The 19,967-nt window shown below is 52.0% G+C and overlaps 1 protein-coding gene across 3 annotated transcripts in view; it reads left to right on the plus strand.

The window, feature by feature from the left end:
- ERMARD (ER membrane associated RNA degradation) overlaps positions 1 to 19,967 on the plus strand; it is a 28,031-nt gene that overhangs the window by 4,898 nt on the left and 3,166 nt on the right. The window contains exons 5-16 of one of the 3 annotated variants that reach the window (XM_040965333.1): positions 3,597 to 3,694; positions 4,204 to 4,340; positions 4,805 to 4,919; positions 6,152 to 6,254; positions 8,974 to 9,003; positions 10,709 to 10,777; positions 12,102 to 12,275; positions 14,018 to 14,101; positions 16,057 to 16,133; positions 17,292 to 17,414; positions 17,949 to 18,167; positions 19,199 to 19,312. In XM_040965333.1, coding sequence (XP_040821267.1) covers positions 3,597 to 3,694; positions 4,204 to 4,340; positions 4,805 to 4,919; positions 6,152 to 6,254; positions 8,974 to 9,003; positions 10,709 to 10,777; positions 12,102 to 12,275; positions 14,018 to 14,101; positions 16,057 to 16,133; positions 17,292 to 17,414; positions 17,949 to 18,167; positions 19,199 to 19,312 — 1,343 coding nt within the window. Of the gene's footprint in view, positions 1 to 3,596; positions 3,695 to 4,203; positions 4,341 to 4,804; positions 4,920 to 6,151; positions 6,255 to 8,973; positions 9,004 to 10,708; positions 10,778 to 12,101; positions 12,276 to 14,017; positions 14,102 to 16,056; positions 16,134 to 17,291; positions 17,415 to 17,948; positions 18,168 to 19,129; positions 19,313 to 19,967 lie in introns of all 3 variants that reach the window. The other 2 variants (XM_040965336.1, XM_040965334.1) reach the window with 2 other exon arrangements.

The raw sequence follows: 19,967 nt of genomic DNA on the forward strand, positions 1-19,967 counted from the left end.
TCATTTTAACTGAGAACCAAAGATTAGGTACTGATAAAAGGAAATCCTGCATTATTATTTTTTTTAGAATTTTTTAAGCTTATTTATTTATTGGAAAGTCAGATAAACAGAGAGGAGAAGAGAGAGAGGAAGATCTTCTGTCCGATGATTCACTCCCCAAGTGAGCGCAATGGCCGATGCTATGCCGATCCGAAGCTAGGATCCAGAAACTTCTTCCAGGTCTCCCACACAGATTCAGGGTCCCAAGGCTTTGGGCCGTCCTCGACTGCTTTCCCAGGCCACAAGCAGGGAGCTGGATGGGAAGTGGAGCTGCCGGGATTAGAACCAGCACCCGTATAGGATCCTGGGGCGTTCAAGGCGAGGACTTTAGCTGCTAGGCCACGCCGCCAGGCCCGAAATCCTGCATTATTATACCTTGTTCTACACTTTAGACTGACGTGTATCCTGAAGCAGGTTACCATGAAGTGGAACCCCAGGACAGCCAGGCTGAGAAAGCTGGGCTCGCCACAGCAGTCCAAAGCGCAGCCTTTGTCTGGCTGAGACCCACTGCGCAGAAGCCTGACTGTTGCCTCTGCCAAAGCAAGGGCTGTTCCAATGAGTGTGGATCAGTCTGCGCTCTGCTTCTGGGCAAAGTCTGGGTGCTAGCTCCCTTCCCTACTGGAACCCCTTTAGCCACTGCAGGCGGGAACTGTGCTACTGCCATGGCTATTCCAGTTTGCCCAGGTAATGTAAACAAAACACATGCAATTAGTGGGAGAGCAGAGACTCGTTGGAGATGGAATGAAGACCTGCTTATCATTATTGATGTGTTAAGCAGAAATCCTCTTTCTGACTCACTTGTCCACAGAGAAAGACTCGACAGGCCTGTCTGATTAACCGTGCCTGAGTTCTGGGAAAAAACAGAAGCTTGGTTCTGTCCTTGAGCCCCCGGTCGCTCAGGCATTCTTGCTCACGTGGTACATTTTGACTATTATCCATGGCTGTGGTACACCGTGGTGTTCAGAAACAGGGCTCTGGATATGTTCCAATAGTCACTGAAATAACCACAGTGAGTGAGTGCTCAGTGTGGTTAGAGATGGAGTGAGGGTGAGTGCTGAGTGTGGTTAGAGATGGAGTGAGGGTGAGTGCTGAGTGTGGTTAGAAATGGAGTGAGGGTGAGCGCTAAGTGTGGTTAGAGATGGAGTGAGGGTGAGTGCTGAGTGTGGTTAGAGATGGAGTGAGGGTGAGCGCTAAGTGTGGTTAGAGATGGAGTGAGTGTGAATGCTGAGTGTGGTTAGAAATGGAGTGAGGGTGAGTGCTAAGTGTGGTTAGAGATGGAGTGAGGGTGAGTGCTGAGTGTGGTTAGAAATGGAGTGAGGGGCCCGGCGCGGTGGCGCAAGTGGTTAAAGGTCCTCGCCTTGCACGCCCGGGATCCCATATGGGCACCGGTTCTAATCCCGGCAGCCCCGCTTCCCTTCCAGCTCCCTGCCTGTGGCCTGGGAAAGCAGTCGAGGATGGCCCAAAGCTTTGGGAACCTGCACCCGCGTGGGAGACCCGGAAGAGTCTCCTGGCTTTGGATCGGCATAGTATCGGCCCGTTGCGCTCACTTGGGGAGTGAATCATCGGACGGAAGATCTTCCTCTCTGTCTCTCCTCTCTGTATATCCGCCTTTCCAATGAAAAAATAATAAAAATAAATCTTTAAAAAAAAAAAAGAAAGAAATGGAGTGAGGGTGAGCGCTAAGTGTGGTTAGAGATGGAGTGAGTGTGAGTGCTGAGTGTGGTTAGAAATGGAGTGAGGGTGAGTGCTCAGTGTGGTTAGAGATGGAGTGAGGGTGAGTGCTGAGTGTGGTTAGAGATGGAGTGAGGGTGAGTGTTCAGTGTGGTTAGAGATGGAGTGAGGGTGAGTGCTGAGTGTGGTTAGAGATGGAGTGAGGGTGAGTGCTGAGTTAGAGATGGAGTGAGGGTGAGTGCTGAGTGTGGTTAGAGATGGAGTGAGGGTGAGTGTTCAGTGTGGTTAGAGATGGAGTGAGGGTGAGTGCTGAGTGTGGTTAGAGATGGAGTGAGGGTGAGTGCTGAGTTAGAGATGGAGTGAGGGTGAGTGCTGAGTGTGGTTAGAGATGGAGTGAGGGTGAGTGTTCAGTGTGGTTAGAGATGGAGTGAGGGTGAGTGCTGAGTGTGGTTAGAGATGGAGTGAGGGTGAGTGTTCAGTGTGGTTAGAGATGGAGTGAGGGTGAGTGCTGAGTTAGAGATGGAGTGAGGGTGAGTGCTGAGTGTGGTTAGAGATGGAGTGAGGGTGAGTGCTGAGTGTGGTTAGAGATGGAGTGAGGGTGAGTGCTGAGTGTGGTTAGAGATGGAGTGAGGGTGAGTGCTGAGTGTGGCTAGAGATGGAGTGAGGGTGAGCCGTGAGTGTGGTTAGAGATGGAGTGAGGGTGAGTGCTGAGTGTAGTTAGAGATGGAGTGAGGGTGAGCGCTGAGTGTGGTTAGAGATGGAGTGAGGGTGAGTGCTGAGTGTGGTTAGAGATGGAGTGAGGGTGAGTGCTGAGTTAGAGATGGAGTGAGGGTGAGTGCTGAGTGTGGTTAGAGATGGAGTGAGGGTGAGTGTTCAGTGTGGTTAGAGATGGAGTGAGGGTGAGTGCTGAGTGTGGTTAGAGATGGAGTGAGGGTGAGTGCTGAGTGTGGTTAGAGATGGAGTGAGGGTGAGTGCTGAGTTAGAGATGGAGTGAGGGTGAGTGCTGAGTGTGGTTAGAGATGGAGTGAGGGTGAGTGCTGAGTGTGGTTAGAGATGGAGTGAGGGTGAGTGCTGAGTGTGGTTAGAGATGGAGTGAGGGTGAGTGCTGAGTGTGGCTAGAGATGGAGTGAGGGTGAGCCGTGAGTGTGGTTAGAGATGGAGTGAGGGTGAGTGCTGAGTGTAGTTAGAGATGGAGTGAGGGTGAGCGCTGAGTGTGGTTAGAGATGGAGTGAGGGTGAGCCGTGAGTGTGGTTAGAGATGGAGTGAGGGTGAGTGCTGAGTGTTGTTAGAGATGGAGTGAGGGTGAGCGCTGAGTGTGGTTAGAGATGGAGTGAGGGTGAGTGCTCAGTGTGGTTAGAGATGGAGTGAGGGTGAGCCGTGAGTGTGGTTAGAGATGGAGTGAGGGTGAGTGCTGAGTGTGGTTAGAGATGGAGTGAGGGTGAGTGCTGAGTGTGGTTAGAGATGGAGTGAGGGTGAGTGCTCAGTTAGAGTGGAGTTTGCTCTGGAAGCAGTGTGCTGTGAGGGACCTTCAGGACTGTTCCCTTGCTTTCCTTCCGTTCCTGGGCCTTCCCACTCAGCTGCTCACTGCCTGGTTAGAGGCTGCTGATTCTCTGGTTCCTGTGCTGATACATCTGGGACCTTGGTTACGCAGCACTGGTTCTTGTTGTGACGCGCCTGGGACCTTTGCTAGGGTGTGCTCTGCCCTGTTGTGTACCCATGGGATTTGCTTCCTGAGGAGGGGTTCCGTGGTCACTGTGTTAAACACTCTGGGCGTGCTGAGTACTCTGTTGCACTCAAACCGTTTAGCTGCTGGTGGGACAAAAGCCGGAGGCGTGGTGTCCCTTCCGGCCAGCTCCGTAACCAGGGCTCTGTGCTCCCCTTGTCAGATGAGTGTGCTGAAAGTCTTCCTGGGCTCTCCACGGGGACTGAACCTGCGCAATGTCCTGTGGCACGGCTTTGCATCCCCCCAGGAGGTTCCTCCCAAGTAAGTAAGCTGCTGGAAAGCACCTTCAGTTCTGTGTTGATCTGCAGTGATGGAGGGCTTGAGAGGGGAGGAGGCGCTGCCAGGAGCTGTCCCTTCAGGGGCCACTCGGGATAAGGTAGTGTGCCCAGGTCCTGGGTGTGGACAGCAGGGAGGAGGTACCACCAGTCTGCAGTCCTTTCAGGGGCCACCTGGGGCAGGGTAGTGTGCCCAGGTCCCAGGTCCTGGGTGTGGGTGGCAGGGGGTGGGAGGGCACCACCAGGCTATGGGCTCTTCAGGTGTGACCCAGGATAAGGTAGTGTGCCCGTGTCCCAGGTGTGGGCAGGGGTGCTTGTATGGTCACTGTTTATTTGGTGGTGGCTCACCCGGGTTGCTGCACTCACATCGAGGGGGACTTTTCTGCAATTTAATGGTGCTTTAGTTTTAAAAATCTAACTTTTTTTTGAAAATGAAGGCATCCCTGTGTGTGAGTGGCCTCATGTTTCTCCCGGGTCTGCATGCTGCTTCCTCAGGTACTGTTCGATGCTGCTGCTGCTGACAGCAGGGCTGGGACAGCTGCTCAAGAGCTTCCTGCAGCAGAGCACCTTGAGGGTGACACACCGACCTCTGGTGGTTCTCAGGAACGTGGAGGACTTGCTTGTGTTCCCCGGCAAGTACCCCGTTCTGCAGTGCCCTCACTGCATTCCCCGTGACAGGGCTTGTAATCGGGCACAAGAAGGCAATGAGGAACGCTGCCACAGGAGCATGGTCCACGTGCCGGCTGTTTGGGCGCTCGGGCAAAGCATGCCATCTCCCCGAGGTGGCTCAGGGCCCATTTGCTCCTCCTCTGTATTACTGGACAGATTGGCACATCTTCTCCTTTCCTCTCAAATGTCGGTGCTTAGGATCTCTGCGCCCCAGGTGCCTGGGCTGGGAAGGGTCTCCCACTTCTCGCGGTCAGGGAAGCATTGCAGAGTGCAGGTGTGTGTGTCCCCTCTCCCCCTGCCCTGGGCCACCTCACTGTGGCTCTAGCTGGTCTTGGAGGGCTGCCCTGTGGAGAGGGCAGGACTCCACATGTCCATCTTTTTCAGTTGCTTAGTGTGATTTTGTTTAAAACCACTTGCTGTTTTGCAGATGTTACTGATGAAATACTTTCAGTATTAGAAGGAGTGATGGCGAGGTCCTCTTTTGTGTTGAAAGTCATGTTGCCATACTGGGAGACTGCCGTGGCCAGGTTCCAGGCAGGCAGGTAAGGAGGCAGCGTGGCTGGTGTCCCCAGCACCCTGTCTTCCACACTATGCTGCAGGGGTGGGGCCAGCTCTGTGGGAACGTGGAATGTATTCACGTGAAACTGAAGCGGCAGCTCGTCATCATGTTTGCACATGTGTATGCTGCAGTTGGTGCTATTTTTCATCGCCAAGTTTTATATATTTTTGAGTTGTTGCTATGTGTACAGTGTTAAAGAATCATGAAGGGAAGGGGAGTCAGCTTTTTTGTTCTTTCTTTCAGGCTTTTAAAATTGTTTGTTTGCATTTTTAATTTGAGGTAGAACTATGAAGAGTGGATGAGAGAAAGAGAAATTGAAGCAGAGAGAGCTTCCACCTGCTGGTTTACTCTAAAAGGACACAGGGTGCTGGACGGGGCTGAAGCTACAACCGGAAGCTGAGCCAGGTACCCTGCTGCAGTGTAGGGACACAGCCACTGGAGCCATCAGCTCCTGCATGCCAGCAGGAGACAGCTCAGGAACAGGGAGGGGCTCACCCCGGGTGTGCCAGGTGGCACCTCCACCGATGGGCACACACTCCCCGTAATTCTCTTTGCTGAGATCCAGCCCTGTGTGGGAGTGAGGCCTTTGCGCAGAGCAGACGGGTCTGAGACGGCCTCACTTTGGTGACTCTGTCCTCATTTTTATGCCTTAGAACCTACTGCGTGCTGGCATTTAGTGCTTGGTAGAGATAAAGCAATTAGTGAGGCTGGTCCTTGATGAAATTTTATTCATGCGAAGTTACAAAGTGCATCCAAAATTAACAGTGGGGGCTGGCACTGTGGTGTGGTAGGCCAAGCCTCTTCCTGTGGTGCTGGCATTCCATATGGATGCTAGTTTGTGTCCTGGCTGCTCCACTTCCCATCCAGCTCCCTCTGTACAGCCACATGGGAAACTCAGAAGAAGCTTCTGGCTGCTGGGTTCAGATCGGCTCAGCTCTGGCCTTTGCCACTGTTTGGAGAACAAACCAGCAGATGGAAGGTCTCTCTGTAAATCTGCCTTTCAAATAAAAATAAACAAATCTTTTTTAAAAATTAAGACACTGGAATGTGGCTTTAAAAATATTAATGTAATGGGCCTTTGATGTTGTGTCTTATTGGTAAGTGATGTTCCTTCCTGTTTAATACGGCCTTGGTCTCGTTAGGCCACAGCGTGGTTGCTGTGGTGCCAATGGTCAGTTTTAAAAGGGCGGTTTTGCTGCTTCTTGGATTCCACAGGTTTGCAGACTGTGCCATATTGTTACTGACACAGCTTGAGGCTGGACTTAGGAACATCTTTGCCAAGGTCAACCAATGTCCCAGAAGACTCCTGACGGCCGAGGTACACATAAGCTCTGGCATCTGTGAGATTGTGCTTCTGTTGACAGTTTTCTGTGGCTAATTGAACCTTTTTATTTTTTTTTTTTAAGATTTGTTTGTTTGAAAATCAGGGTTACAAAGAGAAACTGAGGGAGCGAGGCAGTGTGAGAGCATGGGAGTGCAGCCTTCCACCTGCTGGCTCGTTCCTCCCCAGGCTGCAGCAGTAGAGGCTCCACTGGGCCGAAGCCAGGAGCCAGGAGCTCTGTCCACATCTCCCACGGGGGTGCTGCCTTCCCAGGCCTTGGATAGGGAGCTGGAGCAGAAGTGCAACAGCTAGGGCACAACATGGTGCTGATATAGGAAACCAGAACTGGAGGTGGCAGCTTCACTGCTGTGCACAGTGCCAACCCCAACTAACTGAAACTTTAAAAGGAAGTTCATTTATCACTGAGGTGAATTTATTAGTGAAGAACTTTCTTTGGAAGACTTTACTGTCATTTGCTGTTGCTCCTATTCTAATGCTTTTCTCAGATTTCTGCTTATTGTGGCCATGGTTTTGTAGTTCGATTTCCAAATTGTGTTTGAAGCTTAGTGATGCCTGTGAGTAGTGAGCACTCACACTGGTGCACTCTGCACTCTGGTGGAGGATCCTGGGGCTGCGCCAGGGCCGTGCTCCTGGCTAAGATGCAGGCTTTCTCAGAGCCCAGCTGTGGAAGGAGGCGTCACCTCAGAAAGAACCAGAGCCCCAGAGCTCTCAGGGTCATGCTTGCAGTGAGTTGCTGCTCGTGACCATGTATGTCCAATCTGAGAGCTCTGCACTGTGGTGTGGATTAAACCGCCACCTGTGGTGCTGGGGTCCAGTGTGAGCACTGGCTTGAGTCCACTCCAGCTCCTGACTTGTGGCCTGGGAAGGCAATGGAAGATGGCTCAAGGCCCACATGGAAGACCCGGAAGAGGCTTTTGGCCCCTGGTTTCAGGTCGACTCAGCTATAGCCATTGTGACCATGAGGAATAAACCACAGATGGAAGAACTCGGTGTCTCTTCCTCTATAAATCTGCCTTTCAGATAAAAATAAAATTAAAAAAAAGTAAGTCAAATGATTTTTGTCAGTTGGTTACACAAATAATAGCATGGCTGCTTATATAGAGCATGTAATTTGTCAAGAAATGGCCTAAGTTTCTGGATAGAAGAACAGGACCAGTGTTAAGGCAATGTGTATGTGAAGCTGTTTTGTAGATGTGTCAAGGATTCCAAGTGCTGTCTGCAACGTGAGCCCTCTTGTGGATCTGCGAAAATATGTCCATGAGCAAGAGATTTGGCTTTTAATAGCTTGTCTGTTATGGAAGAGAAGATGTTACTACTCATTCTATGAAACTAGACAGAATTCACATATACGTAATTTATGGAAAAAATGTAGTATTTTGGGAAAAAGTAGTGGGGCTATTTAGAATCTAGTTAAACGTTTAGAACAGAGGACAGGCAACATGCCAGGGCAGCAGGGCAGGTTAGAGCTCAGGATAGATTTTAGGGCCACCTGCCAAAAAGTGAGTGTTGGAGATCCAGGATGTCCCAGGTGGGAGGCTGGGCTGCTGGGCTGCTGGACTACATGCACAGGCATGCTGAACATCGCCCCCTCCAGGCCGTTTGGTGGACCACAGCCATGCTGAACATTGCCCCCTTCAGGCCATGTGGTGGACCGCAGCCAATCACAGGCGTGCCGAACATCACCTCCTTCAGGCCGTGTGCTGGGCTGCAGCCAAGTGCATGCATGCTGAACATTGCCCCCTTCAGGCCATGTGGTGGACCGCAGCCATGCACAGGTGTGCTGAACATCACCTCCTTCAGGCCGTGTGCTGGGCTGCAGCCAAGTGCATGCATGCTGAACATTGCCCCCTTCAGGCCATGTGGTGGACCGCAGCCATGCACAGGTGTGCTGAACATCACCTCCTTCAGGCCGTGTGCTGGGCTGCAGCCAAGTGCATGCATGCTGAACATTGCCCCCTTCAGGCTGTGTGCTGGACTGCAGCCAATCACAGGCATGTTGAACATCGCCACCTTCAGGCCATGTGCAAGGTGTAAGTGAAGCATAAGAGAATTTCATGTGGACTTGGATCTCCTGCCCTGGATGGCTTACATATGTGGAAATAGTCTATAATCCCCAACAAGAGGTACTGGAGACATTTCTGGACACAAGCATTTTTTGATAAAGGAAGAATCAACCTGCATTACATTGGAAAGTTTCAAGAGAAAGCCAGTGGAGCTGCTTAAGGTGCCTGGGCTTCCCTTGCAGAGTTATGAGGCTGGGGTGGAACTAGGAGAGAACCACTTGCAGCCTGTGCCCACAGGCTGCTGATGGCGTCAGGGGCCATTAAACCTGGCTTTGTTGGAAAGTGCAGTAGAGTTGGGCTCACTTGTGTGCAAATACCAGTCATTGGGAGAAACACTCTGATGAGTGATGATTTGTAAAGGTCTGGATTGACAATTTCACTGTTAACTGAGCTACAGGATTATAAGGGCAGCACTGAACATGGCTTGATTCTTAGGAGCACTGTATTTGCATGCCTTTTGCAACATGTTGTTTTTATTTATGATGATTTCCCCAAATTGTTGGTGTTTAAATGTTCATTTGCATAAGAAAGTTTTAGACTTGGAGCATGTCACAAAAAATTTTCCATTTTGAATGTTACTGTACCTGTGTTTTGCTTTAATAATGTCTTTTCATTTCTTTGCTTTTTTGAAGTCAACAGCTTTCTATACCACCTTTGATGAAGTAAGTATACTTACAAAGTAGCTTGAAACCATCAAAACATTCTTATTTGTTTATTAATTTTAAGATTTATTCATTTTTATTTGAGAGGAAGATTTGCAGGGAAAGATAGAGATCTGATAATCCACTGGTTCACTCCCTAGATGCAATGGCCAGAGTTGAGCCAATCTGAAGCCAGGAGCCAGAAGCTTCTTCCAGGTCTCCCGTGTAGGTGCAGGGGTCCAGGGCCTTGAGCCATCCTCCACTGTTTTTCCTATCTGTAGGTAGGGAGCTGGATGGGAAGTGGAGCAGCTAGGACTCAAACTGATGCGCATTTGGGATGCCAGTGCTGCAGCTGGAGGATTAGCTTGCCATGCCGGTGCACCAGTCCCTCTTTCGTTTGTGTGAAAGATCTTCCAAATGGCTGCAGCAGCCAGGCCAGGATATTCTGAGGCTAGGAACCTGGACCTTCATCTGGGTCTCCCACATGGGTGGTGGGGCCCCAAAACTTGGGCCATCTTCTGCTGTTTTGCAAGGCACATCAAGGAGCTAGATGAGAGGTAGAGTAGCCAGGACTTGAACTACATTTATAAGGGGTGCCAGTGTTTTAGACTATGGCTCAACCCACTATATCGTAACGCTGGCCGCAGTTGTTATCTTTTCAAATTGAGGCACAAAATTAAGACTCAACAATAAATGATCTGTGTACAGAGAAATGTTCATAGTAGTATAAGCCAAGTTTTTACTTTGACTTTGGGACCCACTGTTACTAACACACTTTTTGAGATCCTGTGAAGCTCCAAGCTGGGAAATGCCGCTGCTCGTGTTATTGGCTGTAGTTATCCTGAGGCTTCCCATTTAGATTCAACATAGGAAAGGCCCTCGCCTGTTACCTCTGGGTATCTACTGCCACCTCCTGTTCCCTGCTGTCGGATGCAGGTGCATGCTGCTGTGGGTCCTGCAGTTGGAGATGCCTCCTGTCACCCTTGGAGGCCTCAGGCTCTGGGGTTCCTAGGAGGTGCTGCTTTGTGTGAGGGGTGATGGCCCTTCAGGCTGCAGGAAGGACTGAGAAAGGAGGCTGCTTGAGAGCTGGGGGCGTTCAGGACATCTGGTTCTAAAATAGCTGTGTGGTGCCTGCTTGCCTGCAGAATTGATTCTGTTGGCAGTCAGCTGGTTCTCTAAGCACAATACATTTGGGCTTGTAAGAATTGAGTGTTTAGGGTGGTAGATCTTGAGTTGGGGTGGTTGAGTTCCATTGACCGTGATGAGTTGAAAGTGACTGTTAAAGTGACTGTACTGTATACACATGTCCTCTCAAAAACTCTCAGTTCAAGAGGGTTACCTGCCACATGAACAAAATGAAATGGATTGTTCCCAAGACTTAGACACCAGGGTTCACAAAAACTGGCCTTAGCGACAAGTGTGTTTGCTTGTGTGCCTGTCAGGGTGTGTGTGTATCTGTGTGCATGTCAGAGTGTCGATGTGCAGGTTTCACACGCCTGTGTTTGGTGTGTGTGTATGTATCTGTGTGCGTGTCAGGGTGTGTCTGGATGTGCAGGTTTCACACGCCTGTGTTTGGTGTGTGTGTATGTATCTGTGTGCATGTCAGGGTGTGTCTGGATGTGCAGGTTTCACATGCCTGTGTTTGGTGTGTGTGTATGTATCTGTGCGTGTCAGGGTGTGTCTGGATGTGCAGGTTCCACACTTGTGTTTATTTTTGGTGTTTCAGATACTGGCAAAGCACTTGGATGACGGTAAAATCAATCAGCTTCCTCTTTTTCTTGGAGAGCCTGCCATGGTAAGGTGTTATGTGTTTCTCAGTGTTTATTGTGGCATTTTTAATGTGATGAGAATGTCCTCGTTGGGCTTGGGTTGTGGCATTTCTGAGTAATTTTTGCCATGTTGCCTGTCAGCCAAAACATTTGCTTGACACACGTGGCTTACTGTCCTTCCCAAAGGCTGCCCACCCTGTTCCCAAGCAGCATTTGAATTTGTTGGTCATGATTTTATGGAAGAGAATTAGGATCAAATGTGACTAGTAAGGTTGGGTGTCAGATAAAAAAATTAGTGTTTGAAGCCATTTTTTGTGTCAGTTTGTGCCTTGTGGGTATAGAAGGGTGGGGTGTGTGAGCGTGTGTCCCCCCAGGAGGCGGTGGACCAAGATGCAGCTCCAGGGGCTCCTTCGTTAGTTGCCTGTGCTCTTTGGGCATCCACTGCTGCCACCAGCAGGAAGATGGCTGATCCAGCTGTTGGAGCTTTCCTTGTTTGCTCTTGTTCATTCTTTTTCTTTTTTAAAGATTTATTTATTTATTGGAAAGTCAGATATACAGAGAGGAGGAGAGACAGAGAGGAAGATCTTCCGTCCGATGACTCACTCCCCAAGTGACCGCAGTGGCTGATGCTATGCCGATCCGAAGCCAGGATCCAGGAACTTCTACCAGGTCTCCCACGCGCGGATGCAGGGTCCCAAAGCTTTGGGCTGTCCTTGACTGCTTTCCCAGGCCACAAGCAGGGAGCTGGATGGGAAGTGGAGCTGCCAGGATTAGAACCAGCGCCCATATGGAATCCTGGCGCATTCAAGGCAAGGACTTTAACTGCTAGGCCACGCCACCGGGCCCCTGTTCATTCTTTTTTTTATCATGTTCTTGTGCTTGTCATCTCGTATCTCAGGTTCTTTGTTGCCTCTGGTCTACTTGTCTCTTTGTCTGCATCTTCTGTCAGCGGTCCATTTCCCAGGCCTGCTGTTTCCTGACCCTTTTGCTGTGTAACCTGAGAGAGAGGTCTTGAACTTAAGTTGTTGATGGGAGAAACCAATTTCCATTTTGGCTTCTGAGGGACAAGAAGGTTCCAGAAAGAGTGTGTGAAAGAAGAGAGCGTGAGGATAGCACAGGTTCCAGGCTGTGCTTGCACGGGTGGGGTTCCCTCCTTTGCAGGAGGTGGGGGGAACATGACACTCCTATGCCACTCTTGCAGCTCTGCTCCTGGTAGGTAACCTTGGACCTGCTTGGTCTCTGAGGTCTACCTTCTGTCCACACTGGGTTGGGATGGGTCCTCTCTGGGCTTGGCATCTGCTCTCCCCTTTCCTAGGTGACTAATAAGGTATCTTCTGCTTCTCTTGGAAGGAATTTCTCTGGGATTTCCTGAATCATCAGGAGGGCCCCCGGATTAGAGACCACTTAAGCCATGGAGAGATCAGCTTGGCTGACTTTCCGAAAGAAGTGACCAGTCAGCTGCTGGCGTTTTCTGTTGTCCTTTTGCTACGGTGTGTGGATGCCAAGCTGCTGGCACTTTGTAAGGTAAGCTGTGAGGACGGGCATGACCAGGGAAGGGTAGTTGATTCTTCAGTTCTGATGAGTTCAATGTGGAGTTGCTACTGGATTCCACGTTCGCTTGCTTCTCTGTGACAGGCCAGTCAGTGCAGCAGCATCCAGGCTAAACTCACACAGAGTCTTATTGCTTGAAAACACATCTGTTTTTAACAGGGTATTGAAAACAAATTACGGAACATGCTAACCAAATACACATTTATTAAGCTCACAAAAGGGGACGTGTGCATCTGTCAGTGCACTAATAACTCTTTTCTTATTTCAAAACAATTTTAATGTTGACATTTTAATATGTTTGTGGTAGTCATTAAAAATTGTTTAGAAGTTCAGAAAAGATAGAAAAATAGATCTAAGAAGTAGAAGCCTCATGCGCCTAAACTCTGAAGCAGCCGTGGCTGCTAACAGCCGCCTTCCCCACACACTGAAGGGGTGTTGCACGGTTCCCCAGCACCCTCGTTTTGGCATCTTTGTCCTGCCTCCATCTGTTTGTTGCTGTTCCATACTGTGTCTTATTCATGGAGTATCCGTCTGCTCAGTGTTTGCCAGCAGGAGTCTGGAACCTGGTGGGAATCCACCCAGGTACTGCAAGAGTCTGCTGGTAGGACACGAACATTCCAACCTTGGGGCCAGATGCCTACTCCAAGACTGGGTTCTGTGCTCTCTCTCTCTCTCTCTTTTTTTTTTCTTTTTTAAAGTTTTGTTTGTTTATGTTTGTGTTTGAAAGGTATATTTACAAAGAGAAAAAGAATCTTCCATCCTCTGGTTCATCCCCCAAGTGGCCTCAGTGGCTGAGGCTGAGCCTTTTGAAGCCAGGAGCTCTGAGCTTCTCCTGGGTCTCCCACGTGGGTGCAGGAGCCCAAAGGCTTGGTCTGTCCTCCACTGCTTTTCCAGACCCTTAGCAAGGGCATTATGGGAAGTGGAGCCATGTGGAATGCTGGCGCATGCAGGCAGAGGATTAGCCTGCCCTTCCCTTTGCTTTTTTCTTCCATCTATACCACAGCAGATGAATCTGGGGGGTCAGCCTGGGCTCCTCACGACGTGAATTCCAGAAGCTGTGCTTTAATGATTTGCAAGTCAGAGACAAGGAGAGAGACATCTGCCACCTGCTGGCAGTTTGTCAAGTGTGAAAGGCCCCACCCAGGGGTCCCACCCCAGCCTTTTGGACGCAGTGGGCGGTGGTCGTGGGGAGTTTTCCTGGCACTCATCTCAGCTGTTTGTTAGTTCCTGCACCATTGTTGAGCTTTCTGTTCCTGTTTTCAGACTTGCCAACTGTCCGTTTGCTGATTTCCTTTTGGTTTCTAGTAGGTTCCAGTTGTATAGGTGTATCAGCTGCAAATGTTACAGTTTTTTTCAGTATTTATATGTTTAACAACAGGACAAAGCTTAATACCATTTTATGTTTTTATCACTGTGCGGTTCTCTTAATTGTGTAGACATAATGTTCAAATTATCATTTTTCTGTTTTTCTGAGGAGAATCTGTTAGCTTGGACTCTTCCTTCTGTGTGTGTCATTTTGTTGTGGACAGAGGGAGGTTGTGGCTTTCAGGTCATTTTGCGGGCTCTCCCTTGTCAGGCCTGTTGCTTTGTTAAAGTGAACAGAACTGCTCAAGAGAAAATAATGAAAACTGTCCTTGAAATGACCTGCCATTCAGTAAAACAGAACCAAAAGCCGCGAGCTGCAGTCTCGGTTGTTGTCTGGTCTCTTCCGACAGGAAAGTGCAGCAGTCCGGTCACTGCTCAGTCTGGCAGAGGGCTACAGCTCTCACTGCCATCCAGCGTCCCAGCTTCGAAAGCAGGTATGCTGAACGCAGGGTGGTTGGGTGAGGCCTTGGAGAGATGCTTGGAAGGGAGTACACTTCCAGCTGTGGCCACGCAGTCTCTTCCGGGTACCTGATGGACGGCAGTGATGCTGGGTGTGTTTGGTAGTGGATGAGTGTTGGCTCAGGTGTGGTGTAGCAACACAGAGGCCGTGCCCTCAGCCTGGCCCTGGCAGTAACCCTTTGTCAATGCTGAGGGGCAGCCTTCTCCTCCATCTGCAGTGTTGACCTAGGAATCCCTGTAGACAATAGACTTGACAGCATTCTGCCAGGACTGGGACCATGGCTAAGGTGCCACTTTATTGTACTTGTGTCTAGTGGGACGGGAGACTTAGTGCAGAAAGGCGTGGTCCCCAGGTAGTCACCTGTGGACACTCGCCAGAAGGACACCCTCTAAGACAGCTGCAAGTCTAAACGTGGGGTCTGGGGGTGAGTCAGGGCAGGTCGGAGAGACAGAGCCGAAGAAGCCAAGCTTGAGCAGTGGTGTCTCAGAATACCAGCGGGAAGTGGGCCATGGCAGGGAAAGCTGAGGTGGGCCTCCCTGAGGGCAGTCACCGGCAGCTTCATCCTCCTGCCCAGTGGTCTGGGGTACAGCTTGGAGCCAGTGCACCTGGCTGTGAATCAGCACACGAACCCTTCACAGGGGTCTGCAAGGCAGAAGGACCGGGCCAGCCTTTAGGGATGCCAGTGGGGAGAGTGTGAAGTCAGAGAGACGTCCTTGATGGTGGGTGTGTCTCTGTGGCCTGAGCCGTCCAGGCTCCCACCTCTCCGGCTTCCCCTTGTCCTGTTGTTCTGTTCCTGCACAGGAAGGCCTGCCCTTTCCCCTCGGTGGAGTGGCTTGCTGCCTTCTGCCGCCAGGTCCATCACACTTCACTCTTTCACGCTACTGCAGTTACTGCTGCTGGCCAGCTGGTCAGCCAGCCTGGGGCGTTGGCAGCCTCCAGTTAGTGCACTTGTGGCGTGAGTGATTTGGGGTGAACTCAGAGTCCATTCTGCAGCTTCACCTGGGGTTGGGCTGTGGTTCTTCATGAGTTTGCTAAGCCGCTGCCCCGTCAGAGCAGGTTGGACGCTGGCCAGGAGTCTCACGAACACTGGATACTGCTTTATTTGGTGGCTGGGACCCAGGTGTTGGTGTGGGGCGCTGAGAACCAGGACGTACCCATCTCCAGCCTGGCCTGGAGCCACTCGACCCCTGCCTGCCTTGATGGGAGATCTGCAGTCCTCGACAGCCATCCCCACTGACCCCGCAGCCCAAGATGACTGCCCACACTGACCCCACAGTCCTCGACGGCCATCCTACTGACCCCACAGCTCCGGATGGCTGCCCACACACTAACCCTGCAGCCCTGGACTGCCGCCCCCACTGACCCTGCAACCCTGGACTGCCACCCCCACGCTGACCCCGCAGCCCTGGACTGCCGCCCCCACACTGACCCCACAGTTGTGGATGGCTCCTGCCCTCACTGACCCCACAGTCCTCAACAGTCATCCCACTGACCCCGCAGCCCCAGATGGCTGCCCCGACGCTGACCTTGGAGCCCTGGACTGCCACCCTCACTGACCCTACAGTCCTCAATGGCCACCCCCGCTGATCCCATGACCTTTGGACTGCCACCCCCACTGACCTTGAGGCCCTCGGTGGCCATCGCCACTGACCCTGCAGCCCTGGATGGCTGCCCCCACTGATCCCACAGTCCTTGACGGCCATCCCCACTCACCCCCAGCCCTCGATAGCCCACCCTGCTGACCGGTGTGGCCCCAGCTGCTTCTCTGGGGTATACCTGAGACTGCCAACAAATTCTCAAGTGTCATGGGTCATCACAGATTCATAAGTGCTGGTTTTCCAGAGACCGATTTAGCATGTGAAGTGGCCTAAATGCATGTGTCCCAGGATGTCATTGCAAAAATGTCACAAGTGAGCCCTGTTACCCCAGGTGCTGAGCTGTGAGGAGAGTGTCCGGATCTGGCCTCTGCTACCTCTGCCTGAGGAAACCAGCTGGAAGGCGACCAGGTGTGTGTCATCAGGGCCTCGTAGCCAGCAGCAGAGCTCCTTGAAGCAGGTGCTGTGCCACTGGGGCTGTCAGTGACATCGTCAGCAGTGTTTCTCTGGCAGGTGTCTGACCTGGCTGCCGCGCTGCTGGTGGGGCCGAGTGCATCCCAGGTGTATCCCAGCTGTACTCTTGGTGCTGCATCTCTCTCATGTAACGCCCCCAAGGAGCAGAGTCTCTGTCAATCAGGTGGGAGACCCAGGTGGAGTTCCTGGCTCCTGGCTTGGGCCTGACTTAGCCCCTTCTCCTGCAGACATCGGGGCTGTAAGTCAGTGTTCAGGAAGCCCCTGCCATCCCTGACTCTCAAAAACTTAAAAACTCAAATGCTTTTCCATTCATGAGTCTGCTAGAAGATGGATGGAAGGCAGCTGATCTGGGCTGGAACGGGCATGAGAGCTGTACACGGTGCTGAGCAGGACCCTTGGGGTGGGGCCCCACTGTGGGCAGCCCCCTCCGAGGGCCCCCACTGAGGACTCTTCTGTGTGGGAGGGAGACGGTGGTCAGAGGCTAGGAGGAAGTGGGGTGGTGGAGTTGAGCTGAGCTGTCGGCCGAGTAGGCACAGTCCTTGGTGATGTTTGGGTCATTTTCGTCAGCACAGTGCCTGTTTTTGTTTTTTGTTTTTTTTTTTTTAATTACAAAGTCAGATATACAGAGAGGAGGAGAGACGGAGGAAATCTTCCGAAAAATGATTCACTCCCCAAGTGAGCACAACGGCCGGTAGTGCGCCCATCCGAAGCCGGGAGCCAGGAACTTCTTCCAGGTCTCCCACATGGGTGCAGGGTCCCAAGGCCTTGGGCCGTCCTCAGCTGCTTTCCCAGGCCACAAGCAGGGAGCTGGATGGGAAGAACCGGGATTAGAACCGGCGCCCATATGGGATCCTGGCACGTTCAAGGCGAGGACTTTAGCTGCTAGGCCACGCTGCCGGGCCCCACAGCGCCTGTTTGCAATGACAGCCTGCATCGGACTCCGTGTGGTCTGTGTGGCAGTGGCTTGTCCCGTTTTATGTTTGGGGAAACTGAGTTTCAGCTTCGTGAGGCATGAAAGTAAAGCCTGTTTGTGTTGTGGCTGAAGTGGGCATCTTAACGATGATTGCATGTTCTTGAAGGTGTCCTGTTTTCCAGACAAGAAGACGATTCCGAAGCAGACGCCTGCAGCTCTTTAACTGCCAAGATTCTGGAAGAGCTGCGCCAGCATGTGCCTGAGCAATGTGTGTGTGCTGACTCGCAGCATCCTGCCACAGAGCAGTAAGTGCTGGTGCGAGAGAAGACACCGTGGGGCATGTGGCATAGCTGTCTGTTCAGCTTTCTCGTGAGGAATTACTCAGTGGGCTTCGACAGTTGAGTGTGGGTGTCTGATGAGAGGTATAGGCGTACATTGGCTTCCCCACAAGGCAGTGTTCACGTAACACCTGCCGTGGGAGGCTCACTCAAGGGTGCCATCCACACAGAGTGGCTCACCAGAGGCGGCCGTCCACACAGGGGTGGCTCACGAGGGGTGGGGTATCCACACAGGGTGTGGCTCACCTGAGAGGGCCGTCCACAAGGGACAGCTGGCTGGCCATAGGGGCTGTCCACAAGGGGCAGCTGGCTGGCCAGAGGGGCCGTCCACAAGGGGCAGCTGGCTCACCTGAGGGGGCCATCCACAAAGGGCAGCTGGCTGACCAGAGGGGCTGTCCACACAGGGATGTCTCACCAGGGGTCATTCACAGGGCGGGCTGTCCGTGCAGGGGGTTGAGGGGTGTTGAGCCACATGCCCTGAGAGCTGTTCTTGATTTGTAGGTGGCGGCAGCTGCTTGGGGCGCTGTGTTCTACACACATCTCCACCCTGTTCTGCCCCAGGGCTGTGCTTGAGGTGCTCACGGTGCTGCGCAGCATCTGCTCGCAATGCCAGCGTGTGTCTGAGCAGGTGGCCGCCTCCGCAGCGCTCAGGCACAGGCAGTGGCTGGAGAGGAGGCTGCGCTCACGCCAGCGGCACAACTACTTGTGCATGGCAAGCAGGTACATGTCCTCCGGGCTGACCTTGGGTGTCACTCTGCACTCCCTTCCAGAGACAGCCATAGCCGTGGAGTGTAGGCTGTGGGCTGCAGCACTCAGGAGGGTCAGCTTGACTTGTGTTCATGCTGAGTCTTTACTCTCAGGGAATGCTACAGAACGGCTGTGTTCTAAGAGCGCTTGGTACACGCTCCGGATCAGTGTCTGTCCATCAGTCCACATTTTATGGAGTTATCTATTTGCACAGCAAAGTGAGATTTTCCCGTCTGCTGGTTCCCTTCCAGTGGCTGGGCCAGGCTGAAGCCAGAAACTAGGAATACCATTTGGGTCTCCCGTATGGTGGCGGGAGCCCAGGAGCTTGGGCCATCATCATCTGCCTTCCCAGGCACACGAGCAGGAAGCTGGACCTGAAGTCGAGCAGCCGGAGCTTGAAGCTGCCCTCCAGATATGGCCTGCTAGGGCTGCAGGCTGCTGCGGCTGGGCCATAGCACTGTCCCGATGGCTCTGTTCTCAAGACTTCAGTGGGCCTGGCTGCCTTCCTGAAAGATAATGTCCACTTCGTTCTTACCTGCGGCCTATGAGATAATCTTCCTTGTGAAAGTGGAAGATATGTGTTTGCAAATCATTACTTCCCGAAACCGTTTTAAAATGCTGGTGGTTTCATGGGCAAGATGAGGCCGAGCTTTGATCCAGGTCTCAGTGAGTCTGGAGACACCCAGCACGTGTTCATACTCAGGCTGCTGTCTTTGTTGTTGAGTATCAGTTGTATCAGAGAAGTCGAGCTTTCCCTGCATCCTCTGAGAGGACGCTGTCCAGCAGGAGGCCGGGCTGTTGCCATCGGGCGTGCACGATGAGAAGTGGAGGGTGAGGCCGGGGCCGGCTACCCTGGCCTCCACAGGTCCCATGGCTGGAAGGCTGGAGTCGGGCTGCCGATGGGGTTGGACCTGAGGGAGAAAGGTGCTGGTTAGGCTGCACATCGGTGTCCCCATGATGCGGAGGATGCGTGCTTGCTCACGTCTGTGTTCATGTGTTCCTAGCATGAGGCTCCTGTCCCCCGTGCTTTACCTGCTTCTACTGCTCGTTGCGCTGGAGCTGCTCAGCATTCACAGCGTCCTTGGAAAGAAGGCCCCTGAGTACCAGCACTACCTCAGGTAAGTGCATCGCGGGGGAGCACGGGTGAATGAATAGGCCCCTGAGTACCAGCACTACCTCGGGTAAGTGCATCGCGGGGGAGCACGGGTGAATGAATAGGCCCCTGAGTACCAGCACTACCTCGGGTAAGTGCATCGCGGGGGGACACGGGTGAATGAATACTGGGTTACTTTCCAGTACTTTCTCAGTTACTTTCCTAGGTAACTGTTATTAACCTCATAGATGCTTTTTCTTTTCCTTTTTAAGGATTTTATTTGAAAGGTAGTTATAGTGCAACAACAGCTGAAGCTTGGCCAAAGCCAGGGCCAAGAGCTTCTTTTGGGTCTCCTACATGGGTGACAGGGACCTAAACACTGGGGTTGTCTTCTGCTGTCTTTCCCAAGCCATTAGCAGGAAGCTGGATCGAAAGTGGAGCAGCCGGGACTCGGATGAATATGACTTGGGTGCTGTCGGCTGCTGCTTTAACCTCTGCCACAGCACCAGCCCTGACTCTCATAGCTTCCGACTATTGTTTTTTTTTAAGCTGTATTTATTTGTATTGCAAAGTCAGATATACAGAGAGGAGGAGAGACAGGAAGATCTTCTGTCCGATGATTCACTCCCCAGGTGAGCGCAACGGCCGATACTATGCCGATCCGAAGCCAGGATCCAGGA

Source organism: Ochotona curzoniae, unplaced genomic scaffold (genome assembly GCF_017591425.1).
Source record: "Ochotona curzoniae isolate NIBS_2020 unplaced genomic scaffold, NIBS_Ocur_1.0 scaffold_3890, whole genome shotgun sequence".
Classification (NCBI taxonomy): domain Eukaryota; kingdom Metazoa; phylum Chordata; class Mammalia; order Lagomorpha; family Ochotonidae; genus Ochotona; species Ochotona curzoniae.